The sequence below is a fragment of the Nematolebias whitei genome, chromosome 11 (genome assembly GCF_014905685.2).
Source record: "Nematolebias whitei isolate Nwh7 chromosome 11, NemWhi1, whole genome shotgun sequence".
In the NCBI taxonomy this organism is placed as follows: domain Eukaryota; kingdom Metazoa; phylum Chordata; class Actinopteri; order Cyprinodontiformes; family Rivulidae; genus Nematolebias; species Nematolebias whitei.
In genome coordinates this window covers 28807418-28816962 of record NC_056508.1, presented here as the reverse complement: position 1 = coordinate 28816962, position 9545 = coordinate 28807418, and the positions used below count along the sequence as shown (strand labels likewise).

The 9545-nt window shown below is 41.1% G+C and overlaps 1 protein-coding gene across 2 annotated transcripts; it reads left to right on the top strand.

Moving 5' to 3' along the window:
- The first annotated feature begins 80 nt into the window (after positions 1 to 80).
- On the top strand, positions 81 to 9060 carry arhgef3l (Rho guanine nucleotide exchange factor (GEF) 3, like). Of its 2 annotated transcripts, none has more exons than XM_037684107.1 (13): positions 81 to 118; positions 336 to 375; positions 447 to 497; positions 939 to 995; positions 1078 to 1185; positions 1275 to 1433; positions 2875 to 2937; positions 3025 to 3121; positions 5664 to 5740; positions 5849 to 6106; positions 6837 to 7007; positions 8362 to 8554; positions 8758 to 9060. In XM_037684107.1, exons 1-13 carry the CDS (start codon positions 81 to 83, stop codon positions 9003 to 9005), a joined length of 1560 nt encoding a protein of 519 aa, XP_037540035.1. In that variant the 3' UTR covers positions 9006 to 9060. The 2 variants fall into 2 exon arrangements, with proteins under 2 accessions (XP_037540035.1, XP_037540036.1); XM_037684108.1 differs by having other exon boundaries at positions 81 to 130.
- Positions 9061 to 9545: the final 485 nt, after the last annotated feature.

The following is a 9545-nucleotide window of genomic DNA, read 5'->3' as shown; positions in this document are numbered from 1 at the left end:
GCGTGTCTCGAATTTGGATTATTTCTCCTTTTGAGAATCTACGTTTATGATTCTGTGAAGATGCATTGAAGAGGGAAAAGATGGAAGTGGAGGAGACTGGTGAAACGAGGAGTTCCTGGTATGATGGCTCGTGCATTATGCTGCTTTCTTGTTTTTATGGTCCTACTGATGAAAATGGGGACAGTCAGAAAAGAGATGGATGCTTTGCAAATGTCTGACTTGGGGTGAAAAACATTTAATACATCCTGATGCAACAAAGCTGTTTTATCCACAATGCTGTCATTTAATGTACTATTGTGAATGATTTGTACTTGAAAATGATTTGTCCTTTTTAGGTCAGGAGAGACGCACACTGTCCTCTGTGATCATGCCGGGGTAAGCTATTTGGATTATTATGCATTTAAATAATCCAGGAAACTAACTTTTTTATAAATTCTTTATTTTAGAAGAAGAGAAAACAAGACCCGGCTCCTGAACCTGTGATAAGAATCATAGAGGTGAGTAATCTGAAATGCACCAGAGTCATTTCTGCTGTTTTTCCTCAGCAACTAGCGGAAGTTGGTCAACCTTACCTTTGTGACCACAATGCTGAGAGCAGAACTAATGAGAAATGAACATTATGCTTGAATATATTCTTGCTGATGGGATGTTTTGATTCTAATTTCCACATTTTTACATATTTTTTTTTTTTGCCATCTTGTCACATTAAATTAACAGATGTGGTTAGTGGAGGTAAAACCAGGCCGACATCTTGTATTTAGCTATACCGAGGCACAGTTTCAACCTTCTTCCTCTTTGAAAGACTCACACAGGAAATGAGAGATCTGCACCATGCAACATCTCTCACCCCCCTCTCAAACTCTCTCGCTGTCTTTGCAATTTTTTTCCCCCAAAACTTTTCCATTTCAAGTTGGCTTACAGTTGTGTCTGACCCTCAGGATGAAGAGGAAGAAGAGGAGGGTGAAATGATGCCGGGGCACATGAAGGATTCGGAGGTCAGGTGTTTGGTAACTTGACGGCCCTGATCAGCTTGTGAACAATCTTGATTATTAAATTTCACTGTTCTTTTTTTTTTAGGAGCCAAGTAACAAACGTGTTAAGCCTGTATTGAAGTCCAACAGCCTGACGGGGGTCATAACCCCAGTGAAGACCCCCGCCCTGAAACGCATAGGCCAGTCTATTTCGGTACTACACCTTAAAGCGCTGTGCTTAGTGACACAAAACCTAATGCCACTTATTTTGCAGATGATCGACCCCTCCTGTCTTTTTCACAGCGGTCTATAAGCTTTCGCACAGATGCTCGACCTTTGCCCCCTGCTCCTCTGCGCAACCGCACCAAGGCCTCATCGTTTCCACGTAGACGCAACAGCCAGTGTTGGAGTGACACGGTGGAGAGTCACGACCTCACCGCCAAGGAAATCAAACGACAAGAGGTGGGATGGACGATGCCCAAAACACACCTTAAAATGTTAATATTTTTAAAACTATATATTTAACCTAGTGGGGGCCGTGAGGGGTTGAAATGTGGATGGGATGACTGGCTCGGTGTTTCTCTGAAGCTGCGCTGCAGGGTATTATGAAAGAGGATGTGAGCTGGCACCAGAGGCTCAACTTCCTTTATTGAACAATCAGCTGTGAAAGCTGGCCCCTGCACTCTTTCTGTGCACTTGGTGTGCAAGATAAATTTATTTATTCATTTCGAACAGACAATAAAAAGTAAAAACAAAGAAAGACAAAATTAATAATAATAAAAACGTATCGTCATGCCAACTGACGTGCAATTTGTTCGAGACGGAGCAGGTAGAAGATAAAGATCTTATGATTTCCTGTCTCTGTCATACACATCACACTCATTTTAGTCTCCTCACACCAAATGCACCTTATATTAAATGACGCTGTACACACATTTTAGATAATTTACACATTATTAATATCAACAATAGCATTTTTGGCCTTTGAGACACCCATCCTATACAACCTATTTTTCAATAAGCTCATTTTTATACAGTTTTTTTTAAGCTGGTTTATATTTGTGCTTTATTTTAGCTCATCATTTAATCCATTCCATAGATCTACCCCACACACTAATGTACAAAAACACTCTTTGGTTGTTCTGATATATTGTTTGTTAAAATTCCCTTCTCTTAAATTATAATCCCCTTCTCTGCCATCAAACATTTTTTGAATGTTGACGGTTTCTTACTTTACTTTAACATAAATTGTGCAGTTTTGAATTTTACAAGGTCCCAAAATTTCAGTACATTTGATAAAAAAAATTTAAAAAAAGGATTTGTATGTTCCCAATATCCCACTTTATGCAATATTCTGATTGTTTTTATTTTGTATTGTGTACAGCGACTGCACGTTTTTGTATGTATTGTTCCAAACTTCCACACTAACTCAAATATGGTACAATGAGATTATTCTATAAAATAAACAGATTTGCAGAACAAATCTTAATCTCCTCAAAACAGCAACACTTTTAGCTAATTTAGATTTTACTTTGCAGATCTGTGGTTTCCAGCAAAATTTATCTTCCACTATGACACCCAGAAGTCTGATTTCATGAACTTGTTCTAAATCAGCACTGTCAATAGTTATTTTGATTGCATTGTTTTCATGTTTATTGTGGTTTCCAAATATCGTGAATTTTGTTTTATCTGAATTTAGTGATAATTTATAATGTTTGAACCAATCTTTTTTTTTCTTTTTATTTTCATTTGCGTTGTGATCACCTCAGAGAGTTGTTGGATGTTTTCTGCAGTGCAGAAAATGCTATTTTCTGCAAATAGAATGTATTTTAGCTGGTTTGATTTTGAAATTGTCTTTATTTTCATGAAAACATTTGAGCACCTGTGTTGAACCTTTCTACAGGTCATCTATGAGCTCACTCAGGGAGAGAAACAACTTATAGAAGACCTCAGTTTGGTCAAGAAGGTACTTACTCGCCTGGATGCAGCATGTTTTGTCTGTTGCATCATTTTGTTTGTTTGAAACGCTCATGTTCCCTCCCTTTGCTGCCAGGTGTACTACGAGCCCATGCTAAAGTTGGACATAATGACGGAGAGCGAGCTCGGACAAATCTTCGGTACTTTGGACTCACTCATTCCTCTGCATGAAGGTAAATTCTTTAAACTTTCTTTTCTCCACCTCTCAACTCAGTCCAATTATATTTCAACATGCCTCTTCATTTCCTGTTCAAGTCCGTGCAATAAATAATGCCTTTAAACAACAGACCTGAAGACTTGAGTACAAACAGGAGGGTTGAAATGTATTTAACTAATAAAAACATGTTAAATGTACTTACAGTGCCTTGCGAAAGCATTTGGCCCCCTTGAACTTTTTAACCTTTTGCCACATTTCAGGCTTCAAACATAAAGATATAAAATTTTAATTTTTTGTGAAGAATCAACAACAAGTGGGACACAATCGAGAAGTGGAATGAAATTTATTGGATGTGTCAAACTTTTTTAACAAATAAAAAACTGAAAAGTGGGGCGTGCAATATTATTCGGCCCTTTACTTTCAGTGCAGCAAACTCACTCCAGAAGTTCAGTGAGGATCTATGAATGATCCAATGTTGTCCCAAATGACTGATGATGTTAACTAGAATCCACCCGTGTGTAATCAAGTCTCTGTATAAATACACCTGCTCTGTCATAGTCTCAGGGTTCTGTTCAAAGCGCAGAGAGCATCATGAAGACCAAGGAACACACCAGGCAGGTCCGAGATACTGTTGTGGAGAAGTTTAAAGCCGATTTGGATACAAAAAGATTTCCCAAGCTTTAAACATCCCAAGGAGCACTGTGCAAGCAATCATATTGAAATGGAAGGAGTATCAGACCACTGCAAATCTACCAAGACCCGGCCGTCCCTCTAAACTTTCATCTGGAACAAGGAGAAGACTGATCAGAGATGCAGCCAAGAGGCCCATGATCACTCTGGATGAACTGCAGAGATCTACAGCTGAGGTGGGAGAGTCTGTCCATAGGACAACAATCAGCCGTACACTGCACAAATCTGGCCTTTATGGAAGAGTGGCAAGAAGAAAGCCATTTCTCAAAGATATCCATAAAAAGTGTTGTAGTTTGCCACCAGCACCTGGGAGACACACCAAACATGTGGAAGAAGGTGCTCTGGTCAGATGAAACCAAAATCAAACTGTTTGGCCACAATGCAAAATGATATGTTTGGCGTAAAAGCAACACAGCTCATCACCCTGAAAACACCATCCTCACTGTCAAACATGGTGGTGGCAGCATCATGGTTTGGGCCTGCTTTTCATCAGCAGGGACAGGGAAGATGGTCAGAATTGATGGCAAGATGGATGGGGCCAAATACAGGACCATTCTGGAAGAAAACCTGTTTGAGTCTACAAGAGACCTGAGACTGGGACGGAGATTTATCTTCCAACAAGACAATGATCCAAAACATAAAGCCAAATCTACAATGGAATGGTTCACAAATAAACGTATCCAGGTGTTGGAATGGCCAAGTCAAAGTCCAGACCTGAATCCAATCGAGAATCTGTGGAAAGAGCTGAAGACTGCTGTTCACAAACACTCTCCATCCAACCTCACTGAGCTCGAGTCGTTTTGCAGAAAGAATGGGCAAGAATTTCAGAGTCTCCATGTGTAAAACTGATGGAGACATACCCCAAGAGACAGTAGCTGGAACTGCAGCAAAAGGCGGCGCTACAAAGTATTAACGCAAGGGGGCCGAATAATCTTGCACGCCGCACTTTTCAGTTTTATTTGTTAAAAAAGTTTGACACATCCAATAAATTTCATTCCACTTCACGATTGTGTCCCACTTGTTTTTGATTCTTCACAAAAATTAAAATGTTATATCTTTATGTTTGAAGCCTGAAATGTGGCAAAAGGTTGAAAAGTTCAAGGGGGCCGAATACTTTCGCAAGGCACTGTATTTATTTGTGAATATAATGTGTATGGCATACATTATGCATTTAATAGTGGCATTTAGGTTGCTGTTAACTACACGTTAAAGCAGTGGGTATCAAACCCACTTACAAAAGGGGCCAAAATTAAAACCTTTTTCAAACTAAGGGCCAGTTTCAGAATCTACATTAACTCAAGTTAGATACCCAACATCTTTTCTTGTTGCAAGTTCCTGAACAAGAATTTGATTGGACTCATTTGACGTTCTTTGTTGCACTTTTGACATCATAATCAAAGATTACTGAAAAAGTTAAAGTGATAAAGTATTTTACATTTAAAATAACATCTTGGAGGCTAGATAAGATGTCAAGGAGGGCCACATTTGGCCCACGGGCATTGAGTTTGACACATATGCATTAAAGTATACACTGTAAAGCTAGAGCTGACATACTACAGCTCCTAATTTATTTTTTCAGGCCTGTAATTTGACTATCTTAAATATCTAACTGCTAAAATAACACAAAATTCAAGCTTCTTTATTGTCATTTGCATCACATGTTGTACAAACAAAATTATGTACTCAGGGTCCCAGTTACACCTAAAAATAGCAAAAATAGAAAGTATAAAAAGAAACGGTATGTAAGGATCTAAGATATACACTAAACAATAATAATGTCAAATAATACAGTATATTAAACAGCAGCCCGAACAGGAGTCTGTAGTGAGCAGATGGGTATAAAGTGTCCTGTTTATATTTCAAACCAGATCTGCTGGATCGTCTCGAGCGGCTGAGGGGATCGGAGAAGACGGTTGGAGAGGTGGGGCCTACTCTCTTGAACTGGGTGAGTATCTCCATGGAAACCGAGGACCGGCCATCGTTTTAGTTCTGAGAGAATCTCTGCCTCCGGCTCTGCGTTTCTCTTAAAGCTCCTGTTCGTTCCTCCTCGCAGTTCCCGTGCTTGGGAGCCTATGTCACGTATTGCTGCAACCAGGTGGGGGCCAAAGCCCTGCTGGACCAGAAGAAGCACGAGAAACGAGTGGAGCACTTCCTGCGCCTGTGTCAGGAGTCTTCATTTAGCAGGAAATTGGACTTGTGGAACTTTCTGGACCTCCCTCGGAGCCGTCTGGTCAAATACCCTCTGTTGTTGAAGGAGATACAGAAGTGCACACCTCCGGAGCACCCGGATGAGGACACGATTCCTGAAGCTGTGAGTTGTGTTACTCTGTTTACATTGACAGTTTGTACGTACACACGTTCAAATACTCACCTGCTAAATTTCAGACTTTGAACTTGTATTGTGGTGCATCTATACGCTCATTTTCACTATAATCACACTCAAAAGTTCACTCATCACCACATCAGAAATAATCATTGGTTGTTTTAAGTGAGCCACTATCTTTATTATTAGCGGCAAATCTTCAGTTAGTTGATTTTTACGTCTGTTTCATTGATATAAACTCAGATGGAGGCTCGTGTTTTATTCTAGAAGCGACCTGCAGACTCCTGAGTTTCTTTCAAACTGTATAAGAACCACAAAAACACTGCTGGGCTGCACGATATTACGAAGGTTTAATACTGCAATATTACCGCCGAGTGTTGAGAATATCAGTTGCAACTAATTCACATTTCCGTCACTCTTTCTCTTCCGTCGTCGTACTTCCAACACTCTGGGTGGTTTAGCATCTTGGCAGCTATAATCTGAATCAGGTGAAATTTAACAGCCTGCCCAAAATAAGATGTTACTGTCTAAAATAACTGTGCATACCACATAAGATCAAAATATAATTGTGACCTAAAAAGGTTATTGAAAATCCCTTGTGTCTGATAACTTGAAGGCACTGGAACTAAACAGATGTTCTGTTTGTGCTACTATTTTTGTTTTCTGCTTTGGATATTTGTCAGTCTTAAAGTGAGAGGGATGTCTTTGTTGTCTTAAGCTGGACATGATTCATGCCATCGTGGCCGAAGTGAACAAGAAGACGGGGGAAGCAGAGTGCCAGTTCTACCGGCGAGGTCTCATCTACCTCGAGGAGAGTCAGAGACTCTCAGAGATCCAGCAGTCTCGCTTCCTGTACTGCCACGGAGAGCTCAAGAACAATAAGGGACAGGTAGGTTTAGCACCACTAACCTGACGGTGACGCTTTTACAGAGCCATCCGTGAGTTTTAGACTCGATGTCCCTTTGAAACATTAGTTTGTCTGCAACACACACTGTTTTTATTAATTGGGGACTGCCTAGTTAGAGGCAGCACCTATTATTATCCACCTGACAGGGTTTTTTAACTTTATTTCTTACTCTTCCGTAAACTTCAAAGCAGCCCGAACTGCAATGTGTACCCCCACAAATGTTATATCAAAACGACTGACTCGGCACCGTGATGTCCGCTATTACTTTTACTGGCGTTTCGAGTTACCATGGTGACATAATTTGCAGGCAAAGATGCCGTTTTTTCCCCATACAGAACGCCTGATGGAACACTTGTCACTAACTGCGCAGTGGTTCCCAAACCTGGTCCCTGAGGAACACCATCCCGCATGTTTTAATTATTTCTCTATTCCAACACAACTGATTTGAATGAACAGGTGATTAACCGGCTTCTGTTGAACTTAAGGAAGTAATTAACCCACTGAATCAGGTGTGTTGGAGCAGAGAAACAACTAAAACGTGCAGGATGGTGTTCCTCAAGGAACAGTGCTGGGAACCACTGACTTAGTGTACAGCTCCCTGGAAAAAAAAACTCTTTAAAAAGTCATTTTTGGATTTGTTTGAAACTCACAAAAAGTAATCAGATGTATCTCTAGAACTGATTAACGTTTGGAGCCATTTTGATTCAAGATGGCTGCCACAGCTACCTCAGCAAACACAAAATTGACTATAACTCAGTCATTCTTTGAGCTATTGAGCTGAAATTTGTGTTGGTCGTTGCTGACAGCGAGTTGTTATACATTCCTAATGCAAATCAAATATCCAAGATGGCTGCCTTAGCTAAAAGGGAAAAAACATGATAACTCAGCCATTTATAGAGCTATTCAGCTAAAATTTGGTGTTTTGGTACTTGACAGCAATGCCCATTAAATACTGAATTTAAATCTAAAAATTCAAGATGGCCATCAGAGTTCCATTTAAATAGCTTTAACTGAGCTATTTTTACACATAGAGAGCAGAAATTTGGTGAGGTTATAACTGAGAACGTTCCTCATCGCTTACTGAATCCAAATCAAAAATCCAAGATGGCCACGTTAGCTAAAAGGGGGGGGGGGGGGGATACGATAACTCAGACATTTTTTGAGCTATTCAGCTGAAATTTGGTGTGCTGGTAGCTGAGAGCTAAATCCCAACACATAGTACTATCAAATCAAAATGTTAAATTGGCAGCAGCGTGGCAGTCCCCGTCAAATGTTTCTCCAGGAACGTTCTAGTTTCTTTTTTAAAATTGATCTCTTACGTGTGCCCCTTTGTCAGCGGCTGCATGTGTTCCTGTTTGAGCTGGCTTTGGTCCTGACCAGACCGGGGGAGGACAGAGATCTCGGGCAGGTGTTTCATGTGTACCGACAGCCGCTGCGCAACGCTTTGATAAATCTGGAGGAGATCCCGGATGGTGAGGCTGCGGGGGGAGGAACCTTCAGAGGAGCGTTCACCGGGGGAAATGATAAAGGTAGCACATCGCAAGAGTACCTTAATTACTTAAATGTGAATACATTTATGTTGTCAAACTTGAAATATTGTATTCTTCAGCCCACATACAATGTGCAGCAACAAAAGCAACACCACTCTCTTGTTTTTTTCTCTTCTTTTGTGGAACTGAAACCTACAATTCTGCTTTCACTCAACTTCCTTCCTCTTTCTGTCATCTGGTAGTGAAGAACTGTTTCCGCGTGAGCAGCAGAGGGCGCTCCAAGGTCAACCCTTACTGCCTGCAGGCCAACGACTCCTTCAGCAAGCAGCAGTGGATCACCTGCCTGCGCCAGGCCATCGTGCAGTCCCGGGACAGGACGGCCCAGACCAGCCAGTCGCAGCTCCCTCTGCCCCCCGATCCCGCCCTGTGTCACATAGCCGACCTGAGTCTGAGCTCAGACACAGACATGGCGGATCACAGCACCTGCTGACCGTTGGACTGATCGCCAGGAGGAGAAACTAAACAGAACTGCTTGTGGAAAAAGAAGGCGCATATTATTTTTATACCTTTTTTTTTTATTATTATTATTATTATTATTATTATTGCTTTTTGTGAATGATATGACAGTACATACTGGGAAACAGCATTCTTGAATGTGAATTTGAAGTGGAAAAAAGTTGACGTTCTGCTTTCTTTTTTTAATAAACTGACAGTTGAAATATTTGTTGGGCTGCTTGGACACCACGACACCTCTGTTAGCCAACACAATCCACAGAGAAAAGATTAGAGATGATTATCCTCCCTCCCCGCTCTCCGTTTGTCACTCTCGCTGCCTCTCGGTCTTTCTTTCTCTCCCTCTCTCTTTGACACTAGTGACAGGACGGACGAAGAGAGGTAGACTTTCACTTCTAGCACACAAACAGTGAAACCGTAGACGTCCCCTTATGCATTTTTAACAGCTCAGCAGACGATGGGAACAGTTGGGTTCGGACACTTTGTCCACAGATAGAGAGGCGCTCAGGTGAGTCCA

Coding starts and splice junctions, on each gene's coding strand:
- arhgef3l (XM_037684108.1), top strand. CDS start 81: ATGGAAGTGGAGGAGACTGGTGAAACGAGGAGTTCCTGGTATGATGGC. Junction 131..335: donor AGTTCCTGGTATGATGGCTC/GTGCATTATGCT, acceptor TGTCCTTTTTAG/GTCAGGAGAGACGCACACTG. Junction 3,122..5,663: donor ACTCATTCCTCTGCATGAAG/GTAAATTCTTTA, acceptor ATTTCAAACCAG/ATCTGCTGGATCGTCTCGAG.